Source organism: Cryptomeria japonica, chromosome 9 (genome assembly GCF_030272615.1).
Source record: "Cryptomeria japonica chromosome 9, Sugi_1.0, whole genome shotgun sequence".
In the NCBI taxonomy this organism is placed as follows: domain Eukaryota; kingdom Viridiplantae; phylum Streptophyta; class Pinopsida; order Cupressales; family Cupressaceae; genus Cryptomeria; species Cryptomeria japonica.
Genome location: NC_081413.1, coordinates 545955656 through 545982287, shown reverse-complemented (window position 1 = coordinate 545982287; position 26632 = coordinate 545955656). Strand labels below are relative to the sequence as shown.

The following is a 26632-nucleotide window of genomic DNA, read 5'->3' as shown; positions in this document are numbered from 1 at the left end:
ACCCGAGGTTTGACCTAAGGCAAACCCCTATCAACAACACTTTCCTTTATTTTTGGGTATAGGTGACAGATCTAGGAGCCACATACGGAGATTCTGGCAAAGGAGGCAATGACGATCAAATCTGACTTTTGCAGAGGTGAAAACCTGAGGACCAGGATGAAAACAACCACAGTCCCCAGGAATGCTAACGAGCTTCATGCAAATTGCCACACGATCTTGCACTTTCAAGCCGAACTTGTTGTCACAGGTGCCTTTTTGATTCTTTTGTGCAGACTTAACTCCGTATCTCTATATCTCATCTATAGCTTGTTGCTCCTATTGTTTCGTGTCAATCCTTCATCATTCACTCTAGACCTAGCATTCAAATACATTCAAATCAATTTCAATAAGACAAAGGAAAAGTAACTTTATCTACATTCAATCCTCTTGCATTAGATCAATTGAGTTCTCCCTTCCATTAATGTTTTGTTTGGAAAGTTAGGTCATTTCCTTGTTTACAAGGCTTAACTTATGAAACCCTAATTTTCCATCCATTATAGCTGGTATTTCCACTTCTTAGACAAAATATGCCAAGAGTTTGCTAGAAGAGTTCAAGATAGATTGCGAAATCCCATCTCCACCTATCAAGAAAGGGTTGAAATTTTCAGCCAAAACAAACTCAAAGACAATCAACAAGTCAACATTCAGGCAACTAGTGGAAAGCCTCATTTATCTTATAACCACTAGAATTGCTATGAGCTATGTTGTGAATTAAATTTCCAAATTCATGATAGTACCAGAGGCAAAACATTGGGTTGTAATGAAGAGCGTGCTGAGATATGTGAAAGGGACACTTGACTATTTCATTCTATATAGTAGAAGTAAAGATCCTAGACTGCTTGGTTTCACATATTCATATTGGGAAATTTTTGTTCATGACAAGAAATTCACTTCGAGATATCTTTTCAATCTTGGTACGAGTGCAGTCACATAGGCCAATAAGAAGCAGTAAGCAGTAGCTCTTTCCTCAACAAAAGCAAAGTATTGAGGAACAATCAAATAAGCATGTGAATTAGTATGGCTATGGAAAATGCTTTCATACATGCACATGTCTCAAGCAAGGCCTTAACCCTTGTTTGTGACAATCAAGGGGTGCTTAAACTTGCCAAGAATCTAGTCTTCCACAAGTGTACAAAACATGTGGAGCTTCATTGTCATTTCATACGCCAACTTATTGAAGATAGATTAGTATGTTAATTTTAGATCAGACTGTTAAATATAGATAGCAATAACAGAAAACCAATACAAAGAACACAAAAGACACCAGAATACCCTGGGAAAACCTCCCTCTTGGACGTGAAAAACCCAGCAATTAATCTCAGATCTTATTATGCAATAATCAGTAAGTATCTTTACAAGTCTGCTTCAACACTTGAAGCACTTCAAACAATGGTATATGCACAATAGAGTGATGATTTCCAAACTAGGGCACAGCAATACAATTGACTTATCTGCTATAAGCACCATTCGCTGATAATGGAGAGGATTCGCTGTGCTTCAAGATGATCGCTGCTCCTAAAAGGTAGTTCGCTGTCCTTGTAAGTTGATTCGCTGTCCTTGTAAGTTGATTCGCTGTCCTTAGAAGTATTCGCTGACCTTGGGTGATAGTTCGTTGATCACTGCTGGAGGAGATCGCTGAATGAAGAATGCGTTTGCTAATTGTGTGTTGATACAATGATTTAGACTTTGTATATATATGTGTCTTAGCCTCCTAATTCACCCTAGGTCGGTTTACAAGAAGAGCAATTTAATTACAATATAATGCTTTTGGTTTGTCGCCCAATATAGGGTCAGCCCCATCAGCACGTTTCAATACAAGTTATGATTATTGCATATAAATCGTGACTAAGGCCGATAGGCCAATTAGTCGCATACACGTGCTAGGTCAGCCCTAGAAGGGATCCAACCTAGCTATAACATCAACACTCCCTCTTAGCTAGGGAGGAGACCTTCTCAAAATCTGAGTCACATAGTGACAACCACCATGGCTACTCCCAGAGGGTGGGTCCATCATGGCTACACCCATGAATGGAAAACAAATGAACACAAGTGCCCATCACGCAATCATGATGTCGTCATCTCAACATGACGTTCACCATAGCTACTCCCAGAGAGTGAATAAGCACAAGTGCTAGATCATGGAATTTCTCCCATGACATCCACCATACCTATTCGCAGAGGGTGGACCCACCATACCTACTGGCAAAGGCTGGAACAAGGGCTTTCACCTCAAACTTCCCTCGCAGAGAAGAATGCATTAACAAAGGCTTTCACCTCAAACTTCTCTCGCAGAGAAGAATGCATTAACAAGGGCTTGCACCTCAAACTTCTCTCACAGAGAAGAATGCATTATGATACATCTCAAGAAATCACTGATGCTAAGACTCCCTCTCCGCAAAGGCTTCATTCTCCGCAACTCCAAGCTTGTCTCGAAAATGCGCAAACTTCACTTGGCAAGAAGCTTGGTGAGAATGTCAGTCGTTTGCTCCTCACTGCAAATGTATCTCAACTGAACAGCATTCCTCTGTACAATATCTCTGATGTAGTGGTACTAAATCTCAACATGTTTTGATCTGTCATGGAACACTGGATTAACTGAAAGTTTCACACAGCTTTGGTTATCACAATGAATAGTAGTAGGCTCCAACGATTGTCCGAACAATCCTGCAAGAAGTTTCCGAAGCCACACTACTTCGCAAGTTGCCACACATGCTGCAATGTATTTTGCCTTTGCGGTGCTCAGTGCCACTAAAGATTGCTTCCTGCTACACAAAGAAATCATAGCAGAACCCAAACTGAAGCAACAACCAGAGGTGCTCTTCCAATCAATAGCACTTTCTGCCCAATCAAAATTAGAGTAGCCTTCTAAACTCAGGTTCACACCGGAAGGGTATTTAAAGCCATATCCAACTAAGCCACGCAAGTATCTCAAGATATGCTTGGTTGCAACTAGATGTATCTGTCTCGGTTCACACATGAATTGACTGAGTGCACTCACACCATAGCAAATATCTGGTCTAGTGTTAACTACATACATCAAGGATCCAATCAACTACATGTACATAGTAGGATACATCAGGGACCCAATCAATTGCCTATACATAGTAGGGTCCACAAGATCTGAACTAGCTGCAGCTTCCCTCAATTTCTTCAAGTTAGTTTACATCGGAGTAGGCATAGATTTGCAGTCTAACATTCCAAACCTCTTCAAGATATCAATGGTGTATTTCACTTGACTTAGGATAATCTCATTAGGCCTCTGCCATACTTCCAACCCTAGAAAGAAGTGCATGAGTCCTAAGTCTTTCATCTCAAATTTTGAAGTCAACTCCTTCTTGCACCTGTTGATGAGATGATCTTCCCCTATGACAAATAGGTAATCAACATATAGTACCAAGATCAACATGTCACCATTGAATACCTTGAAGTAAAGCTTCGGATCAACATCATTCTTGCAGAAGCCCAAACCTGTTAAGTATCTGTCAATTCTTTCATACCATGCACGAGGCGCCTGCTTAAGGCCATATAAGGCTTTCTTCAATTTGCATACATGAGACTCTTTCCCATGAACCACGAAACCCTCAGGTTGCTTAATGTAGACCTCTTCCTCAATCACACCGTTGAGAAAAGTTGTCTTCACATCCATCTGATGTAGCTTCCATCCCTTAGCTGCTGCAATGGCAATGATGGTCCTAATGAAAGTATATCGAGCAACTGGAGCAAATGTTTCTTCATAATCTATCCCTTCTTTATAAGAGAAGCCATGAGCCACAAATCTAGCCTTGTATTTCTCAATCCTTCCATCAGCTGCATGCTTAATCTTGAATAGCCACTTGGAAGATACAACTGACTTTCCCTTAGGTCTTGGCACAATGTCCCAAACATCATTCTTAAGGATGGATTGATATTCTTCATTCATAGCATCTTTCCATACTTGCTGATTTGAGGCTTCCTCAACGCTGGAGGGTTTAGTCTTAATAAAATTACACATCAATGCAACATAGCTAGAGAATTTCTAGGTCTTTTACTTTCTCTGAATGTACCTCTAAGAGCTGCCAACTATTATGCCTCCTACATAGTCTTCCTTGCCCAAAGAGGTCTCTTCCGATTCACAAGAATATCTCTAGGCCCATCGATACAATCCAAAGGTTCAATCGGATCATCCTCTACTAAAGGTTCAGTAAACTCCCTCTGAATCTCAGGGGGATGATCAGTGTCCATGTCTTGAGGATTCTCATGAACTTCATCATCTATCTCCATGCATGAACCTTTGGATTTGTTGAATGCAACATCTTCCTCAAATGTAACATCTCTACTAACTTCAATATACTTCTGTCCTGGAATGTAGATTATGTAGGCTTTGGAGGTTTTGTTGTAGCCCATAAATATTCCTCTTTTGCCAGAAGGTTCTAACTTGGTTCTCTTATCTTTGGGCACATGTACATATGCTGGACACCCAAAGATCCTCAAGTGACTGATATCAAGCTTGATCCCTGTAAAGGCTTCTCCTGGGGTCATGTCTTGCAAATTTGATGAGGGCATCTATTCTGAATGTACACAATTGTTCTAAAGGCTTCAACCCATAGGAAGGTTTGCAGATCCTGATCATAAATCATAGCTTTTGCAGCTTCAACAATAGATCTATTCTTTCTTTCCGCAACCCCATTTTGTTGTGGGTTGTAGGGAACACAAAACTCCTTCTTAATCCCTACCTCAACACAGAAATCATGAAAGCTACCCGAGGTGTATTCACCTCCATTGTCAAACCTTAAAACTTTAATTCTATTCCCAGATAAGTTTTCAGCTAAAGCCTTAAATTCTTTGAATCTACCTAGGACTTCATCAAATTCCTTAGACTTTAAAAAATAAATCCAAGTCTTCCTAGAGTAGTCATCCATGAAGATTACATAATACAAGAAACCACTTGGAGATGCAATAGACATGGGTCCACATAAATCAAAATGTACAAGAGCGAATTTTTCCTTGAACCTACTTTCACTTTTATGAAATGGACTCTCAGTGTTTTTACCCATAGCACAGCCCTTACATGTATCATCATGAACGTGACTAAGTTTAGGCATACCTTTAAGCATCTTCTCCAAAGTTGGAAGAGCCCGAAAGTGTAGGTGACCAAGTCTTCTATGCCACAGTTCGCTTGAGCTGGAAATGTTATGTAGAAGAGCTTGAACCAATTGAATGGAAAGCTTATACAAGCTATCATACCGATTCCCAATCACACGAGCAGATTTAATGCTGGATTTCTTTGGCCATGCAAGAACTCTTCCCTCAGAGAATGCCAATTGATAACCTTCATCCTCCAAAGCTGAAATGGAGATAAGGTTCCTCCTAATCCCTGGTACAAACAAAATATTGCTGAGATGAAGAGAGATTCCAGAATCAAAGTTGAGGGAATTGGCACCAAAACCCTTCACAAAATAGCGTGCATCATCTCCAATAATCACTTGGAGATTAGTCTCCCTCTCCACCAAATCTGAAAGATGCCCCTGATAGCTAGTGATGTGTCTAGAGGCACCACTGTCAATCAGCCAGGCATCACTATCTGTGGGAACATTGCTTGACAATGCTGAAATGAAGAGGAAATCATTGGAGTTGTCTTCTACTTCTTTCTAATTTGAGACTTCGTTGAGGTTTGCTCCTTGTTGCTTTGGCCTTGACAAACAATCTCTTGCAAACTGACAAAACTTGTCACATCTGAAGCATTGAATTTGGGATAGATCTTTCTTCTTCTTCCTTAAATCAGGAGCAAATTAATCTTTGATCTCTACGCCTCTTGAAGTTGCCTTTCTTCCAATTCCTCCTTTCTTCTTGACGGACTGGGTAGCAAGAACATGAGAGTCTTCACCATGAGAGCTTTTGATGATTCCTGTAGCCAGTGTTGATTCCTCTTGAATGCAATTAGCACGGAGGCAGTCAAACTTGGGAAATTTGGATCTCCCACTTATGCCTTGGATAAATGGCTCCCAAGAGTGAGGAAGACCATTTAATGCAAGCATGACAAGATCCTTGTCCACAACTTCATCTCCAATAGTGCTAAGCTGATCTCTCGACGGTCGATGTGATTTGCTGGGAGCACAAGGGGACTTACGATTTGCAACAAGCTAGTCTGCTACGATTCTCAGACTACTAAATAAAATAAAAAGGGAAGGGTTCAGGAAGCCTAAGGACAAGGATGATAACAGCCGATGTAGTGGGTAGACAGATTTCGATAAACCAGTTCTTGTTTCGCCACAGATACCCTCACAACTAGACAAAAACGGTGCAAGCTCCAAGGGATGAAGGATTTTCAGACCAGAGACACTAGTTTTAGGCACCCAATTCTGGCGCAACCTAAGACGAACACCTACAGTTGAACTAAGCACAGTTTGGGTTCAAACTAACCATGCACGGTGGCCTACAATCAGCAGACCCCCAATGCTATGAACCAGAAATGCATCAAATACCCAAACTGCAACATCTCTAATCTAACCTATTCTAACTCTAAAATCCAACTACAAAATTCTCTAACTGTCCATCTATCTAACCCTTTACAAAAGAAAGGCCTCTGCCTTTTATAGTTTTTACAATATGAATCAAAGGCTAGGATGGATTGCATCCAAGGGTCCTGATCTGCCTCCCAGAAACTAGCAGCTTTTACCTATGCCAATTCAATTCTCAATTATCCAACCAACCATAATTCCAACTACCTGCCACTATTTGGCTTTAATTCAGTCAATTTGGCAGTTGGACATAATTGTCCACAACTGACTTGTTTCCTTTTTCTTTCAAAATATCTTATGTGGGGCCCACAAGAAGTTTTAAAACAGTTTCAGTTTTCAAAAACTAAACTTCTGGAATTAAATCCAGTTGTGCACTTTTCCAAAGAATGCATAGACTTGCCGCATTCGGAGTGTTCTTCGGTCTTTGGTCTCAGTGGTGGACTTCATCTTTGTTCAATGGCATGGTTCCCAATGCTTGGTTGCTCTTGCACTCCTGCAGCGTGTTTCTACATCTTCTTCAATGTCCAGTGTCTGGCTTTGATTGAGATCCCTCTTCGATCTGCGTTTTCAGGCCTTCTCCTGGTTCTCTGTGATGACGTCCTATGACCTGCAAACAATCAACTTCGCTTTAATAAATCAATTTGAAAAATTAATTAATTTAATTAATCAAACATTAAATTTCTAAACGTCTGGCTTAGTCTCGGTGAAGATCTTTGTGAGATGTATCTTGAAACCGATCTATAATTTGCTCTCTTGAACGAAATTCAGGCGAATCAAACCTTTGAGAGATTTTGTTTTATTTAAGTGTCAATGCCCAACTTAGCCTTTCGGGCCCTTTGGAAGCTTTTGCGAGTTTATCATCTTGGCCATGAAGTGATATGAGCGAACTTTGTTTTAAGTTGAACGTCTTTATGCAAACTTCGGGGCCCTTGGGGGCGATTGCAAGGTTTATATACTTCGTGGTTTTACCTCCAGTTGAATTTCGGCGCTTTCAACCCTTTTTCAAACTTTATATTTCGCGTTTTCCACTAGTGTCAAACTTCGGCGAAATAGATGGTTTTTCAAACCATGTGTGAACTCTTATTACTTCGCGATTTACCTTCTTCATGCAAACTTCGGCGTTTTAGATGGTATTTTAGGGCTTGGACATTTCGTGATTTTCAAATTTATGCTGCCGAAGTTCGGCGATATCGCCATCTTTGCAAAGTTTTAACTTTATCATTTTCGACCTCCTTCATGGGCGAACTTCGGCGATTCTTACACTTTGCAAATTTTTTACCTTTTCGCGATTTTTAGAGCTTTATCAAACTTTGGGGTTTTCGGAGCATTTTCAAACTAAAAAGGTTCGTGATTTTGCACCTTTCGCCAAAGTTCGGGGAAATTAGAGCCTGGTTCAAGGTTAAAAAAGGTTCGCGATATTCAAATAGTTAAATTTCGTCGATAAATGAGCCTTTTCAAACCTCCTAACTTTTGCAATTTCACCTTTAGTTGCCGAACTTCGGCGTTTTGGAGGGTCTATTTAGATTTTTAACTTCACGATCCCCAAGGCGTCGAATTTCGGGGTTTGGACATGGATTGCAAAGTTTATAAATTTCGCACTTTACGCCTTATTGGCGAATTTCGGAGTTTAGGTGGTTTTAGCGAACTTGATAGCTTTTGACACTTTCGCCCTCTTCAGCAAACTTCGATGATTTTACCTTAGACGCAAATTTTAAACATTTCGCACTTTTACCCTTGGATGGCGAAAATCGGGGTTTGGATGGTCTTTTGAAAACTTCGAGGGTTTAGAGCATTTTGTAAGCTCTTTGAAAACTTCGGCGATTTTAGCCAGTTTGCAAACTCATGAATTTTTTGCAATTTATCCAATACTGGCGAATTTCGGGATTTTGCGCACTTTTGCAAACTTCAGAGATTTTAGCCACTTTGCTAATTTCGGCCTGGGAGGTCATTTTGTAAGCCAATAACATTTTCGGCGTTTAGGATGAATTTGGAAGTTCTCCAAATTTCGACTTGCTAAGGTATTTCATGAAACTTAGACTCTCCGTTTATCTTCTTCATGTTCGGCATGTTGGAATGTTTCGTAAATTCTAAATTTCGGCTTACTGCAAGAAAATGCACGAATGTGGATTCCCTTATCATTTTCGACCCTTTTGTGAGTTTGAAGTTCACAATATGGCCCTAGAGGCCGAATTTGGTTTTAGCGGCACTTGACCCTTCATATCCCCTTCCTCTTCCGCAAGGACAGACAGGCACAAACCGGGGGGTCCTTGTCCAAGACGAGGATGGGTGTGCAATATGCACAACACTACCATACCCCCGCAGGCTTTGACAGTGGCTACCCTGATGGGAGATGTCACCCCAGTCGACGTGTTCTTCCAAAAAATTCTTGAAGGCTCCCCACGGGCACTAGCTCGAGTGTCCTTACCCTAGGTTGGACTGGCTATCGGGGGAGTAATGCAACCAAAAGGGAAATTCGTACAAGCTCCTACAGTCAGGGCGATACGACCATTTGAGACAGTCGTGCGCATGCCTCCAAAAGTCCACCGTACAGAGGATACACTTGCAGCTAGGACAGTACGATCAGTCTTACCTTTGACAGCTCACCATACGGATGACGTACAGATGGCAGCACTCTCGGAGGGTGGTGTATGGACGGCAGTACCAATAGGAGGCGGTGTACAAGTGACAATGGCCGAAGGGGCAGATCAGACTGGAGGTGGCGGCGTGCATTCCGAAGAAGGGCTACTACAGGAGGAGTTGGTTGCACTATATGTTCTTGTGGCAGAGTTGATTGATCAAGAACGGGACGTGGATGCATCATTGGACAGTTGGCTGGGAAGGTTTGCCCTTGCACCCCAGGCAACTCCGCCCCCTTCACCGTGCACTATGGCAGTTGGCGAGGAGCAGATTTAGAAAGAGGGGATTGCACATCTAGAGCAGACTTTGAGGACGGGGGAGAGTGAACAGGAGCATACGCAGAGTATTATCAATGTGGAAGATGAGAGCTTCCAATCTAGGAATAGCAAGATGAGGGAACCAGAGTCCCCACCAGGGAAGGATTCATCCAGGAGCCTTCGCATCTCACAACCAGACATATAGGACCCCGTCGGCTCCATTCGTCGATTCATGACGGAACTGCAAGGCTTCACAGAGGTCGCATGCAGCATCGCCGACTTGGCCTTACGCGTAGATATAGCAGCCTTACCAAAAGTTAAGAAGCTTCTGGCATTTATGACCACCGGATGCCAAGAGGAGTTCATGCAATAGCTTGTCCACCATGGTTGGCCAGCAGCCGAGACTCCTGAGATGGTGGCAGCTTGGCGAGATACACGCATCATGCACGGCGAGGGGGCATTGGGCCCCACCTTGTCGGGCATGGAGAGCTCCTACAGGGAGCTATATTTTCAGATAAAGCGGGCCCAGGCTGAACAACGAGCTGCTAAGGAGGAGACCACCATACTTCAGTAGGAGTTGGATGAACGGATAGAACTTGCCATTGTGGAGAAACAAATTTGAACAAAGCTGGAGGAGGTGGCTGCACTACAGAGTTCTCAGATGAAGGCATTAGAGGAGAGGGTCTTGGTCCTGACACACGAGGTGGAGCAAAAGGATAAGGATTTGATGGAGGCAACTCTTATGGTGAAGAAAGCTCGTGAACATCAGCTAGTTGCCGAGAGGAACTTACAGCTTCGGCAGTAGCCCCGGCAGCAAACTTCAACTTCCACCACTCTAGGGACATCCTCTCATCCCTCTCAGTATTCGTTTCAATGTCCAGCTCCCATTTTGTCTTCGTCGTCTGGAAGACGACTACTTTTTGGGGGGATTGATGTTAAGCGGTAATTAGGCTAATACTTATATTTTGCCAAGTTATAGTTTGTGTAATAAGACAGCCATAGGTTCCCGTAGGGGTAAGTCGCCAGTTGTGACGGTTGGTATCTCCGCCAACCGTTGGGTGACTTATATAATTACAATGTAAGGAATTGTTGGGGTTATTAGAGTGAATGTACTGAACATTTTGGAATGCAATAGAAGAAAATCTTTCTGCCATATTGTTGTGATCATTACTTTAATTAATGTTCTGAGTACAATCGTAGTTGCTGGTTATATGTTCTATGCTTATTCTGTGCATCTGGAAACTTAAGCAACTCACGATAGGGAACAAACAAAGCACTTAGAACAGCAGTATATGCACAGTAGAGTGATGATTTCCAAACTAGGGCACAGCAGTACAATTGACTTATCTGCTATAAGCATCATTCGCTGATAATGGAGAGGATTCGCTGCCTCTGAATGAATTCGCTGTGCTTGAAGATGATCGCTGCTCCTAAAAGGTAGTTCACTGTCCTTAGAAGTTGATTCGCTGTCCTTAGAAGTATTCGCTGACCTTGGGTGATAGTTCACCTATCACTGCTGAAGGAGATCGCTGAATGAAGAATGTGTTTGCTAATTGTGTGTTGATACAATGATTTAGACTTTGTAAATATATGTGTCTTAGCCTCCCAATTCACCCTAGGTCGGCTTACAAGAAGAGCAATTTAACAATGCTTTAGGTTTGGCGCCCAATATAGGGTCAGCCCCATCAACACGTTTCAATACAAGTTATGATTATTGCATATAAATCGTGACCAAGGCCGATAGGCCAATTAGTCACATACACGGGCTAGGTCGGCCCTAGAAGGGATCCAACCTAGCTAATAACATCAGTGTAGTAGTGTTGCAATATGTTCCAATTGAGTACCAGAATGGCAGACATTCTTACCAATTCCTTTGGTCCTAGCAAATTTGTAAAATTTTAAGAAAGCTTGGTCTAGTTAACAGATTGACCATTAAGGGAGGGTATTAACAAAATATTGTAATATTTAGTTATAATGGTCAATTAAGTTGTTAGGATAGACTTTAAGAGTATTCTTTATTCTTTTACTTGTCATCTACTTTCTTAGTTGTCAATTTTATTCTTATCGGATAAATCATTTGTAACTCTTATATAAGGAGACTTTCGCTCCTTTGTTAAAATTGAATATCTTGGAAATCATTCTTCGTGCCATTACTTTTCATAATATTTTTTAGGCCATTTTAATTAGTTGTATTTTATTTGTTGTTCTAGAATATGTTTGCTTTAAGTTCTTTTCTTTCTGCTTTTTTCTATGGCCATCAGATAAGTTTGTTTTAAAACCTTTCTTTTAAATTTAATTATTATTCTCAATTCCCTAAAAGAAATTTATTGTAGAGATATTCTAAATGATGACGGAAGTGAAGCTTATACTGTAGAATCTATTATTCAGCTTAAGTTATTGTGGAACTTATGTTTATAATTTCATTAATAGAATTACAAGTGGATTGTACTCAGTCAAGCTTTGAATTCATATGTGTCTATCTAGATCGTAGCTTCACATGCAACATTCCCTTTCAATTCATGGAAATTTGGAATCATGTGTTGTTCAAATTGAAATTCCTCCAAATTTTGGTTGCAAGGGAATCCTGATCTTCATTTTAGCCAGGATGAAATTGTTATGTTTATGTTTATTTACATAGTTTCTTCCCACTAAAACTCTTAAATTCTTACTTGTAAATATGATTAACAGTCTCGTGCATGCATCCAAGGGCAAAAACTCAGGCACTGAATCACTTTTGTTTATGCAAACTCCCTTAGTGAAATCTTCTAAAATGTGCATATCTATATAGTTTGCCTATAGTCTTAGTCTGGATTTAATTAGTTCAGTTTTAAGTCTAGCAAGATCTCAGTGAATTTCCCCTCATAATTTCAAGAGAGTTTTTACTTCACACACTATTCTATTTTCTGATGTCTTGAGAAAGACAGACTAAAACATTAACACACTTTAAATATCCATCTTCTCAAAGCTCATTCTTTCCTATAAAGCATTCACAGAAACATATACAGCTGGGACATGGTATATTTTAAATAAAACAACCAAGATATCATAACAGATAGCAATAATACAAAATGGTTATCATTATCCCCAAACAAGAAGCTAATTTGGATATCAAATTATTTACTAGCCACAGTGTTCCACGGATGTTGGGGACGGGGAGACGGGGGGACGCGTGGACGGGCTTCAGGGATGGGGGGACAAAGGGAAAAAGTTTCTGGGATGGGTTTCGGTGAAGGGGGGACTTGGGCCTGGGAGGGGGAAAAACATTTCCGTGGAACACTGACTAGCCATCAGTTATCAGAATAGCATATCAGTTTCAATCAGTCAAAGTTCAAGTTTCAAAAACAATACTTCTCCACATGATTCAAATGAACACCATAGTCATCTTGAAGCAGCCAAACATATTTCATACTTTACAATTCAAAAGAATAATTTTGTTCCACATTGCATTTAAGGATATTAACTCATATTTGGATTCCTTTTCCTTTTTCTTTTTTGGACATACCAAATAGCAATAGAATAAATGTAGGAAATGACTGATCACTGTGCTTTCAGCACAGTATTGCATGATAGCTCCTTTGAAACAAAAAAATACAACATCAGAAGAGATATATGAAAATAAAATGCATGTAAATAACTCACATCTTCTCCAACTGTGATAGCCTCAGGAAAAAGCCCATGAATCATGTCATTTACTAGCATCAAATAAACCACGGCATCCACATCCGTAGCAAAACCAAAGTACTCAGCATAATTTCCTGTGAATGTCATCTTAACAGGTTCCAAAAGTAAAAGGATCAGTTAAATTGAGTATGTAGTTTTGAAAAATCTTTCACATGTAGCAGCAGCAAGTTCAAGATTTATCCCAGAATAGAATTTTGCTAGCTACAGCCAAGTAATAGCATCTACCACATAGCATGATCTCAGGAAATATAATCATTCAGAAATTGTCTTAAAATATGCATTTTAATTGAGTAACAGGAAAAAGCTTAAGAGTTAAGACAATCTTTATAACCAAATATTTCTTAAAAGATAATTCCTCCTGCAGTTCAGGAACCATTAAGGCAAATATAAAAATTGCTTTACTTTGAAGATAACAATATAAAGATAACAGATATCAATGAGCCAAAGGAAATATTCAGAAAATTATTCTACATATCAATCAAGTTATTCAAATTATTCAAAAACCAAAATGTATTTGCCATTTTTTATTTTTGCACAAAAAACAAGTTAACATATGTTCCCCAGTTTAGAAAGAAGAAACATTAGAATGGTTGAAAAGACAAGACTGACAAAGCAGAGAACACTAGACTTTAGCCATCAGTCTAAAAACCTAAAAGACAAATTTTAATGACCAGATATACCTTTCCCACCAATAATAAGAAGCATTCAGTAACCATGAAACTTTGTAGCGCATATGTTTGCAGTTTGTTTGGTATTCAAAGTTATATACTTAAACATTTCTCAAATGCCAAAAGCATGAATGCCATATCATCCTTCAGAATAAGCAATGCAGAATTTTCCAGAAAAGCCTGAGTACAGAATAAATTTCAGTGCATATTTTATGTCCAGTTTTCAGCTTAAGGATAAAGTGCTCAAAATTGGATGAGCACTACTATCAATCTTTTTACTGACAGAATCAGGGTATCATCTGTTAGGAATTTTATATCATTAGTTATATGTCATGAATCCCATGTGATAGGTTTGTTGGTCTTAGGATACATAAAAAATTGAAGGAATTTGTTTGGAGTTTGTTTATTTGTTATCTCGTAAAATCTATGTAAGGGAGTAGTTGTTGCGCGTTTTGCACACACACCCCTCTTTCAGCGGACCACCGTGTTTGAGTGTGGTCTGCCTGATAGAGATAGAGGCCCATGTTTGAAACCGCGTCTGCAAATGCCGGCAAAACTTTGGAAGCACGATGAAACCCTAAGTTCAATCCTTCCAATGTTTTCAGATGCCTTCAAATCGCCGAATTTGTCCCCCATTTCGTGCAAAATGCCTTGCAAAGCCGAGAATATCCCGAGAAAGATCAGAACCCAAGAGCACAAAGCAAGTAAATGGGAACCAAAACTCTAAAGTTTGCATTTTTACATCTCCAGTTGCCTTTCGTCCTCAAGATCTTCTAGTGCTGAGAAATAATCCCGATAAAGTAAAGCTCGGGTGTTGAAATAAAATGAAAGTCATTTTGCACTTTTCCTTCCCTTAGGCGGAGACGTTTAAAATAAAATCGCACATTTCCACTTAAAGGCCGAGTTTGGCCAATCAAAAGGCAGGGTATTTAGAAGTGTAAGTGAAAGAAATATTAGTTCAGGCTTTACGCCTTATGGGATGGATCACTTTATTTTTTCCCCACAAGCCTCAACATTTCGCCTTAAAGACCGAGTTTCTCCCTTTATAACCCAGGCAGCCAAGTGAAAAGAAACATAGTCTTGCAAATCAACTAAAAAGGCCAAGTTTTTTTAGCTCGATGGCGGCTTAGAAAAGTCGGGTTTCTAAGTGTTTTGTTTGACAACCAAGCTCACAATTCACCTTAAAACCCCGAGCTAGAGCCGAGTTTGCAAGCTAAAAGGGGGTGTTTATAAGAAAGCTCGCATTTTTCCCAAAGGCCCAACTTTCTTCTCAAGGAAAAGGCGAAACAGGCGAAGGGGGGAAAATAAAGAAAAAAAGTAGGGTGTGAAAAGTGAAACTGCAAGAAGGAGACATTTAAAAATTAAATTCGCACATTCTCCCTTAAAAACCCGAATTTCTGCCTTAGTTCCCAAACAAGTGAAAGGATGGAATGAAGAATGGGGGAGGGGGTCAATTTATTGTCATTTTGCCTAAAAGACCCGAGTTTGACATTAGGTGTTTAAAAATGCTTGCATTTCTTCCTAGGAGGCCGAGTTTTACCCTTTCATTGAATTGGCCAAGTAAAAAGAGAAAAGAGGGGATTCAAATTAATTTAAAAGGTGAATATTTTTATCTTCCCCTCTTATTCGCTGAAACGAAGCCTAACATTGCCTTGAAAAAAAAAATTAATATTTGTTGAAGTCATTTATAATTTTTGAGGTGATTAATTTAGGTTGAATTCGCTTGTGCAAAGCAACGTCGCTGGAAAGAGCCAAGCTGGCAACCTAAAGCGCAAATTGAAGACATGATCACAATCAAAGCTAGGAAGCGAAGATGCAGTGCGCAGGATCAAGATGTTGATCACAAAGGACGGAGATACCCGCCACCACTGAACCACAAGTTGAAGTCCACCAACAAGAATGAAGACAAAAGAACAAATAGAATGCCACAGATGTGTGCAAACTCAGAAAACAAAGCTAGAATTGATTCCAGAAAATCAATTTGTAAAACTGAATTATATTAATGTAAATGGCTACCTGTGGGCCCCGTTTAATGCATTCAAAACAAGGGGGTACACAGGTCAATTATTCCCAGCTACCTGATTGACCAAATTGATGTAGAACAATGGTCAGTAGTTGGGGAAGTAGTTGAGGTGTGTAGCTAAAAATTTAATGGGTATGGGGGTGCATACCTCCGAGGTATGGCCTTCTTGTCTCCATAGAGCTGTCAAATTTCTAGAAGACAGATTGCAGCCTTTGGATGCAGGCGATTCTGACCTTTCATTCAAATTGTAAAATCTATAAAAGGCAGGGCCTCTCTCATTGTAAAGGTTAGATTTTTAGTAGTTAGAATTTGTTAGATTTTTAGGAGTTAGAAATTAGATAGGTTTCAGCAGCTTTCAGATTAGGAGTAGAATAGAGTTGTTGTAAGAAATTGTTGTAATGACAGTTGAAATCAATATAAGAACATTGAATATAGTATTTGTTATCTTTGTTTTCTTCTGTTTGCATGGTTCACCTTCAGCTAGTTAAGTAGAGTTCAATGGTTTTAATGACAAAATGCGGGGGGCATTGGATGCATTTCAGGTTCATACCATCGGGGACCTACTAATTGTAAGTCACTGTGTATGGTTAGTCTGAACCCAAAACTATGCTTAGTTCAACTATAGGTATTCGTCTTAGGCTGCGCCAGAATTGGGTGCCTAAATGAGTATCTCCAATCTGAAAATCCTTCATCCCCTTGGAGCTTGCACTATTCTTGTCGAGCTGTGAGGGTGTCTCTAGCAAAACAAGAATTAGTTTATGGAAATCTGTCTACCCGCTGCATTAATTGTTATCATCAATGTCCTTAGGCCTCCTAAACCCTTCCCTTTTCCTTTTATTTCCCCAGCTTGAGAATCGCAGCATAGTAAGATGCAAACCAACTTCTTGTAAACGTAAGCCCCCTTGTGTTACCAGCAAAACACATCAATCGCTGAGCTATCCCACAATCAAGACTTGACATTTGGAACCTTGAGGTTGTCCCCTTTGATCATCTAAAACAGCATTAGGGATTTCCTTATTCAAGAGAGGATAGGATACTCAGCATTCTATTCTGTGTTGACTAGAGAGAGTTGGTAATCCGACTTTGGCCACGTCAACAATTGTTATTGGAGGTTTCCTACAATATAGGAGACGGAACTCCTATAAATATGTAATATCTTATTGAATGAAATATGAGAACAGATGCACATAGTTTTCCAATGCAATATTTTGTAGGCTTCTATAAACTTTGCCAATTTTTCTCACATGTTATCAAAGCATGTTGAAGGTAAGGATATGGGCTGTCTAAGAAGCATGAGTGGTGCATGAGCGGTCACGGCACAAGGATTAAGGATGAAGTCAAAAGCTGCTTCAGCAGTCATAGCCAGCCTTTAAAATCTATTGTCATTTATTAAGAGAGAAGCAACTGTTAAACATCAGGTCACAAAGCGACTTTGGAGCTCAGTATAGTGGTACTCCAGTAGGCCCTTCATTTCACCACAGAGGTAGATAAGATTTGACCTCATGACTTGTGACTTGGGAATGAGGAAGCATAAACATTATTTCTGTTGTGTAAGGCTTTGTGTAGGAGACATCCACTGCAACCTCTATGACATTACATGATGCTATCTTGAAAAAGAGTTCACTATTCACTGCAGCATTGATGATAGCCAAAAGATAGGTTTCTCTGAGTTCTACTGATGATTTTGTCATTTCTACATACATCGGATCTTATTTATTTGTCAAGGATAAAGGTCTCTTCACTGATTTTAAGCACAAGATCCTAAAGGTTTGCAAGGAACAGTCATCAATGGACAATGAAACTTTAACATACACATATTGCTGATGGAACTCTATCATACAGATATTGTTGATAAAACTAGATAGCTCGACATGTAGTCATTTCTTACAAAGATTCCAATCTAGAATTGTTGAGTATCTGTGAGGTGAAAGAGACAAGAAATAGTGAGCGTGCATTTCATTATAGCCTGTTGAGTTCAAATTTAGTGTCAAAGGAGTTTTTCATACTCAGCCTCTACTACTGCCCTGTTGTTTATCTTTGCCCAGGAATACTGATACTTTCACTGTGTACTGAATTTTACATTCTGATTGACATGGTGAGCTTGAAGAAATTCTCTTTGTGAGAGGCCCACACGATGACTCTCTCCCGCAACACATAAAAGGAACCCAACTAGTTGAAGCCTAAATCTCCAAGAGAATCTTCAAAGTGCAGTGAAACCTACTACTGATTTGTCTTTTGTTGCGTCACCGTGCTAACAAAGGAAGTTCTGATCACTCTTATCGATCTAGCTGTGAAAGGAAGCTGTGTGTTTGCTTCATCTATCAATTTCTCAAGCTATGTCTACAAAGAGCTATATTGTTGATGCACAATTTGTTATGGATAGCCTATTGTTGTAGATTATTTTTTTGTTGAAGGAATATGTTTTCCCTAATTTTCCATGTGTGCAATGTTCCTATAAAAGGACATCTAAGGGTGTGAAGCAGTTGAATCTCTAATCTCGTCAATATAGATTGTGTTATAGATTGTTTGCAAAAGTAATACTTGGCAAAGTCAACAAGGGAGATGCAGTGTATGATGCGGTTGTGTGTGCTTCTATGTGGTGATTAAGATGTGATGGAAGCCAAATTAAGTTTGATGACAGTGCTCTAGTCGTAGTGAGTACAAGGAGAGAATTTGAAAATTTGACATTGGTCAAATATATAGTTTGAACTTTGAGGCATGTTCACCTACATGAAGTTTTGGTCAGTAAATACTTATGTATATATTTTTATAGTACATAGAGATTTATTTGGTAATGTATGGATTTTGTTTTCTGATTTTTTATTTTATTTTTTAAAGGCTGTATTTTGGAGTGCATGATCTGTGGTACCTGCCACTCCCATAATTTGCAGAAGAGATGTTCACATTATAAGGGTCATTCTTGAGTCTTGACTAAGCCTAAAGACAAACTTGCAAAGTAGCAAACTTACATGAGGACAGATGTACAAGAGGTGGGAGTGCATTCAGCAAACTCTCATCAGTCACTAGCAATGGGGTTGCAAAAAAAATTTAGTGACAATAGTATTTGAGCCAAAATCGGTTTACAAGGGGCAGTGATAACCATAGCATATCATTTGTGAGCAAGGTGGAAATGATCTATAATGATGGTTACATACGGGGCAACAAGAACTTAGTTCTCAATTTTTTTATGTTGTGATTGGATGTGTATGTCCCAAATCACATTTGTTGGTTATTTATGATTGGATGTCTACATCCCCAATCACAAGTGTTTGTTGAGTGATTGGATGTGTTTGTCCCCAATCATGAATGTTGATGATTATGATTGGAGGTGTATGTTCCCAATCATAATTGTTGTGAACAATTGTATATGTCCCTCTTCATATCTTCAATGTTGGATAGATGTGTTTATCCCTATCCAAACTTCTTGTATGATCTCAGATATATGTGTTTGCCCCTATCATTGGATAACAGTCTAGTCTACTCAACCCTACCAAGGAAGCCTTATGAGGCTAGTTATACTATTGCTTGTTACAAGCAGATGTGTATATCCATCCTCAAATATTATATTTTTTATGAACTACTAGACATGGTCATCAAGTATTGGTAGCTCACCAATCCCCATTTGAAGAATGATATAAATATAGGTGGGGGGTGGGGCTTAAGAATATTTCATCAATAGATATCTGTCATGAATCCCATGTTATAGGTTTGTTAGTCTTAGGATACATACAAAATTATTTGTTTGGATGAGTACAGAATGTATATATATGTTTCAAATGCTAAGTAAATGATCAGAATCTGTACCGGATGGCAGATAATGTTAGTATGATATGTTTCCGAAGTATATGTGTATTCTGTTTGGTCCGGTCAGCATTGAGTTAAGTTCAGATAATTTGTGCAGAGTTTGTACCAGTATCACAAGGAAGGTTAGATCTAGATATGTTGTCATCCCGGCAGATGCTTCAATTGAGTGATGCTCTGCACCTCAAAGCCAAAAGGAAAAGATTCTTATCTAAAGAACTTGTCGAAGATTTGATTAAGTTTCTCCACGAGAAACTTTCAGATATTCAGGTTGAGGATTCTGTGATGAGGATAAATTGAGAATTCTATTGGAAGAATTGAAGGGATAAGCCTCAAGCTTTGAGACAAAGCTAGCAAATGTTGTGGAAAAGAAATTAATGGACAACAAAATGCAATGGTTAGTGAATAAGTGTGTTGAGACACACAACCGCCTAAAAGACAGGATTGCAACATTTGAGCGGAGCGTAGACAATGTAATTCAAGTTCATCAATTCTGCCATTCTTGGCCTCAGTCCACCAGCAAGATGCAAAAGGATAGTGGTGTCTTGGAAGTCAAAACCTTGGATGTGTCCAAAGCGATTGATTTAAGAAATGATGCAGATGCAAAGGGGAGATTAGAAATTGAACAGTTATATAAACAAATGAATGGGCTGGTAGAACAGAAAGAAAATGTAAAAAAGAGATTTCTATAGATTAAGAGACATTGTAGATATGCATCTTTCAAGCATGGTGAAAGTTCTAAAGGATTCTCATTCCTTGAGCGCACATGTATCTGTTCCGACAAGTTATGACATTGCAGAGTGCACTGTTGTAGAGATGGAAAGTCAAATCAGGATTCTAATGTCTGCAAAAGTTGATTGGAGTTCTGCCTGGTCAGAACTAAAAATTATTCATAGAAACATCATTGCCCCTGCCCTGCAGAATATGTAAACGAGTCATTGCTGAGGTTTCTTTTTATTGTTATTATATTTTCTTACAGCATTTTTGTTGAAGAAGTATTGTACATAGGGGGAGTAAGCTCTGTTGTATAGCTCTGGTATACCCTTTGTCTTTGATGTCAAAGGGAAAGAATTTTTGGATTGGAAAAGTTTTTGTTTGCGGAAGGTTATGTGTTGACACAGGGGTTGCCATGAATGACAAAGGGGGAGGTTGTTGCAAATATGTCATTCAGATTGTCATTGATGTCAACTCTTTGGTCCGGATGAAGTCCGGTTGTGTACAGTTTGGTCTGGATAAGCAGATGATCAAAACCTGTACAGTTTGGTTTCAGATGCTAAGCAGATGATCAAAACCTGTACTGAATGGCAGATAATGTTAGTATGATATGTTTCCAGAGTATGTGTATTTTGTTTGGTCCGGTCAGCGTGAAGTTCAGATAATTTTGTGCAGAGTTTGTACCGACTCTACGTGTTGTGAAGGAATGTGTTGCATTCCTCATTCCTTCAAAAAAATTATTTCGAGTTTTTATAATTTCTTTCTTTAAAAAAATTATTTATGGGTTTTTTATAATTTTTTCCTTTAAAAAAACTATTTCGATTGTTCTATAATTTTTTTCTTTAAAAAAATTATTTATGGGTTTTAATAATTTTTGCCTTAAAAACTATTTTTGGGTTTTATTAATTTTTTCTGCAAAAATTATTTTTTTCTGGGCAAGGTCTCTCAACCTATAGGTCCCAAGGTTTTCACGAATTTTTCCAAAAAAATTGTTTTGTCCGTTTTCTGATTTTTTCCACAAAAAATCATGGGAGGGTTTTCACATTTTTTTCCTCAAAAATTGTTTGCAGGGTTTATAATTTTCCCTTAAAAATTATTATATGTAATTCGTGAAGTTCAGGTGAGATTTTGGGTATCTGGATTTATGATGGGTGTTCCTATCTTTGGGTTTTTACCCTTTTTTTCCAAAAAAACGATGATTTGTCAAATCCAGTTTTCTAGGTTTTCATGATTTTTTTCCTCAAAAATTGTTTGCTGGTTTTTTCGATTTTTTTCTCAAAAATCATCTGTAATAAGTGAAGTTTGTGTGTGATTTTGTGATTCGTGAATTTCTCAGGGTTTGATGGTTTTTCCACCAAAATTGTGCTTTGTTGCAATCAATTTTTGGGTCGCACTACTAGGACGAACATCTACAACCGTGCTATCTTCCAGTCTGTTTTGGAGATGCTGGAGCAAACAATGTTTGATACTCTTCTGCAAAAGGGTTTGCCGATTTTTCCTCAAAATCATGGTTTCAGGCTTCAGTAATTCGCGTGTGACAGCTCTCTAATTCGCAAGTGAAGATAACATCAGCTTGGATAGCCTCTGGTACTCTTGGTCATTTACATTCTGCAAATCTTGGGAGGGTCTTCAAAGCAGCAGAATGTTCTTTGTATTTGTGATCAAAACACCTGCAGTGTCTTCTGTAGGGGTATTGAGTACGATGACCATTAGGGAGGGTGCTAAAATAATATTAATATCTATTCTATAATCGTCATCTTCTATGCTTAGTGGTCATCTTAGTTGTCGACTTATTTAGAGTATTTTTAGTGCGTTAAGTGAAACTATTGCTTCTTCATTAAAGACGCATAGTTAGCTTTTTATTATTTAGCTTTTTAAGCTTTATTTAATATTTTAAGCTTTTTAGTTTTCACTTAAACAACTTGTTCTTAATTTAGAACATCGTCTTGTAAACTCTTTATATACGGTTGTATACCGTTGAATAATTAACCCAATTATTTGAGCAATCAATTTTTCAAGTTCAACCTCACCATTTGAAAAGAAGCGGTATTAACACCACCAGACATTGCACAATAATGAATTTCTGACAAACTATTTCCACTCATGAACATAATATTAATGTAGACAACTTAATTTAATTAGTATTTTTAGTTCTCCAAAAACCTGGGCTGAAAAAAGGGAACATTAAAATACAAGATTTGGTGGAAAAATGGTATATTGCATTTGAAAGACTGGGTCATAATTGAATCCTTTTATGGTATAAGCAACTTTGAATTATGAGCCGAGTTTGAGGACTTAGATGTAAGTAGTCGGTGCTTTAGTATTTAATAGAGTATGATCATTTGTTTTGACGTAAGCCCTTTGATTATTAAAAGGAATCCTTAATTGATAGTTTATGTAAAGTTAAAAGCATGAAGCCTTAAGACTTCATTAATGGCATTTTCATCAATAGTGTTAATGAGAACTAATCCAAGGTCGTCTTGATATAAACAAAAATCTGTTTTTTTTAATATTTTAGCTGTTGAAGCTTTAGGGCAGGCTTATGGTTTATAAAACTGCCATTGTTAAGCAAATGGCCTTGAAACAAATACAATCTCTCTCTCTCTCTAGGCAATGATTTAATATTTGCATCGTTGTATGAGCTTGATAAGATGATTTAAAGGTAAACTTGTGATAGCTTATGGACTGGTTGAAGACTTGGTTGATTTCACAAATAAGTTCATCTCTGAAATGAACACCTAAAAAAATATGATTTGATTTAAACATAAACACCAATCCAAAATAAGACGAACAAGAATTTTATGCTTTCATATTTCAATTTGGAAATAGGGTGTTTGTTGCATTTTACCATATGCCCTATAATACTCTCCTTGCTGAACTTATATGAAACCATAAAAGATCTCAAGGAAGAACATTGGATTCAGGTTTCTCTCTATCCTATTAAATTTAGTTGGATGTGTAATATAGTGTCAGACAAATTTTATCTTGCAAAAGCTTGCAGTAAATTTTAGACTGTTTTAAATAGTTCACACATATTTCCCAGCAGTTCAGTGAGCGCCTCTTGGAGCAAGTTGTAACAAAATGTTTTGGACTTAAATCTTTTGGAAGAAGAAAATAAATATAGAGGGATTGTTACCCCCAATGGCTTATTACTGATCTTAATCTCCTAAGATCTAGTTGAAGACATTTTTGAGGAATGTGATTACGATTTCAGAAGGGTTTAATCTTGATAAAGTCATTCTTTATTTTATTGACTTGAATTGACATTATCAGGTACTTTCAGTTTTGGCCTATGAAACAAATGGAATGACCATGAATAAAATTTTCAGAACAAGGAGTTTTCTTGAAAAGAGTATAAAAAGAATTATTCATTTTTCAAATGTAGATCAGGAGGTTGTAATTGCATGATTTGAACCTAGAATATCTTCTCATGTAAGAACATAAATTATTTCAAATTTTGGATGCTTAAAAAAGAACCCAAATGAAAGAATGACCGTGTACACATTCAATGAAAGTTAGTATTCTCCATACATGATAGCGTAAATGCATAATGGTGTGTTAAGCTTTATAATATTTTATTTTACCTAGCTTGTGCATAAATTTACATTTATGTACTTGTGTAGATAATATAGTGTAAATTGCAAAAGTTCAATTACACAAGCCCTATGTACATGGCGGTAGCTGATGTATGTAATAGGGAAACAAAATGCAAAATTTAAAATACCCTTTGCTACATACATGTGGACACAAGTGCACATTTAAACCTATTGACACCAAAAGACATGATTGCATGATGTTCTTGAAATTTGAATATTTTAACATGGAAATGTTTTTTCTGTTTAATAAAACCAGACTGGTTCCAAACAAGGGATGAGTTATTTTTGCAATTATAGGGACAAATAGAGCAAGTTTTGGAGAATATGAGTACATGAAACTTGAAAGTATTCATGAAGCATATCAGATTTCATACATTCCAAAAGAATAACTTCGATGACTTGACAATGTCAAAAGAAAGCTTTACCTAGCAAGACAATTTGTTACTTATTAAAATTGTATTTCTTGAGAGTTAAACCCATTATATCATCACGAATGGATACCCATTAAAATTAGTAATTTTTGGTTTTCTTGAGATAGGAAATATTTTGGGGGATGCCAAATGGAAACCAAAGGAGCATGCAGTTGCATCAACTATTTTGGAAAACAAAGGAGCATCTGTACATTGATGTACATGCCCCATAGACATGTACGAGGGTTCAAAAACTTAGATGGCCTAGATGAATCCCATAGACATATTTGAGGGTCTCATTTGGATAATGTGACACCATACATTTAAACTCGAAAGGCAATAGGAAAGATATTTAACACAATGTTGGCATTTATGTGTAGATGTTATGTTTGTCACATATGAAAAATATTTACAAAAGAAAAACATTTGGCTATCAAACTTAAGACGGTATTCACTTCATTGTAATGTGAGTCATCCTTTCCTACCTAAACAAGCAAAGTGGTGACATTGGATTGAATGATGTTTTCCAAATTACCATCTACCTAAGCAGAATAGGATGGTACATAATGAAGATGAGGAAGACCAGTAAGGAGAAACTCTAACATACCTCCAGTCCATGGTGGGTGTACATCATTGATGTTACACCATCAAATCTAAACCCATCAAATTTATATTCCTCCAACCACCACCGAGCATTTGACAAGAGAAAACGAAGAACCTGAAGATAGTGGAATGACATGAAAAGATGTTAATTTCTTTCTTCCTTTCATGTGGTATTTTTCTGCCTTTGTCTATGCATGAATATGCAAAAATAAATAATGGATGGAGGGAACTTCTAAATTGAATACAAAATGACAGAGCAATGTACCAGCTTAATAATAAAAATACAAATGAATCCAAACAGCTAACATTGTTACAAAGCAAGTAGAAGTACAAAATTTAATAAAAGAAATGGTAAATGATGTTAACAATGATAATTGTCACATTCCAAGTGATAAAAAATCACAGTACTGTACCTCCCAATGACCATAGTTGAAAAGCCGTGAATCCCACATCCAATGATATCCTCGAGACCCAGAGTGAAAATAATGAGAATCCGTTCCATCAAACATGTTCAATCCATCCAGGACATTATTTGAAGCATGACTGCATAATACATTAACCTTTATATGTCAATATCTTCAAGCAATAATGTGTTAACTAAAACAGAATAAAGCAACATGTCACTCTATGTATGAAATGAATCTCACCCTTCTACTACCATTTTATCACTAAATTTTAAATATCTAGCAGGAACCAGCAACTGTCTTTAATAGGACATGCACTTGTTAATTTCTAGTTCTACAAGCATTACTTGATCTATTGAGATGCTAATCTCAGAGAATACTATTTTCAATTGCATTGTAAACTAAACGTAAATGGACCCTCATGAGATGTAACCAAGCATAGAATATCAGCAAAGTAGAAAACAAGTAACACTCGCTTATATCTCTTGTCAATGTAACCAAGAGGAGAATATCAATAAAGCAGAGCACAAGTAACACTCACTTATATCTCTTCTCACAAATAAACCATTGTCAAGGTCAAGAAAACAAGTTTAAAATTATTAAAGTAGCATTGTAATATTTAGCTTATAATGGTCATTTAAGTCATTCAATTAGTTTTTTGTAACTTTCTATTATGTAAGTTAGTTAGTTAGTATTTAGAATCTTTCTATTGTGTCTTTAGTTCTCGTTTTTTCGTTATGCAAAGATCTTCTGTGATTGCTTATATAAGGAACATTCCTCTCCTTTGTTAAAACAACAATCGTATATTATTTCATGATATCAGAGCATAGGTTCTTTTTTTGGCAAATTTTTTAATAAAAAAATTTGTGATTCATTTACCTAGAAATTTCGAGGAAATTTCTAGAAGTTTTTTTATCAATTTTTTATAAACAAAAATCGTGGGGTATTTTTAGCGGATTTTTTATAGAATAAAATTCGTGGTTTTTCTATTGGAAACCAAGGGTTTTACCAGATAAGTCTTTGAACAATTTTTTGATAAAAAACGTGGTTGTCTGGTTCTCATTTTCTGGTCGAGGATTTGATTGTGCGGCCTCTACATTTTTTTCTAGATGATTTTTCTATAAAATCATGGGTTTCTTTCCTTTTGTGCAGCTAGGGTTTGCAAGGATCTTAGGTGTTACATCCCACTTGTGCCCTAGTTGTTAGTATGCAATATTTACGCCCCGATATATGTTGCACTAGTGCATTTATGCTATACTTGCAAAATGTTTAACGTGCCCTAGTTTTCATGTTTAAATGGTA

The 26632-nt window shown here is 37.8% G+C and overlaps 1 protein-coding gene across 3 annotated transcripts in view; it reads right to left on the bottom strand.

The window, feature by feature from the left end:
- The window catches only part of LOC131061002 (1,4-alpha-glucan-branching enzyme 1, chloroplastic/amyloplastic), a 244948-nt gene that overhangs the window by 154936 nt on the left and 63380 nt on the right, over window positions 1–26632 (bottom strand). For all 3 annotated transcript variants that reach the window (XM_057994501.2, XM_057994502.2, XM_057994503.2), the window contains 3 exons: window positions 25340–25469; window positions 24931–25041; window positions 13070–13198 (listed from right to left, as the gene is read on the bottom strand). In XM_057994501.2, the coding sequence (XP_057850484.1) occupies window positions 13070–13198; window positions 24931–25041; window positions 25340–25469 (370 nt within the window). The remainder of the gene's footprint in view (window positions 1–13069; window positions 13199–24930; window positions 25042–25339; window positions 25470–26632) is intronic.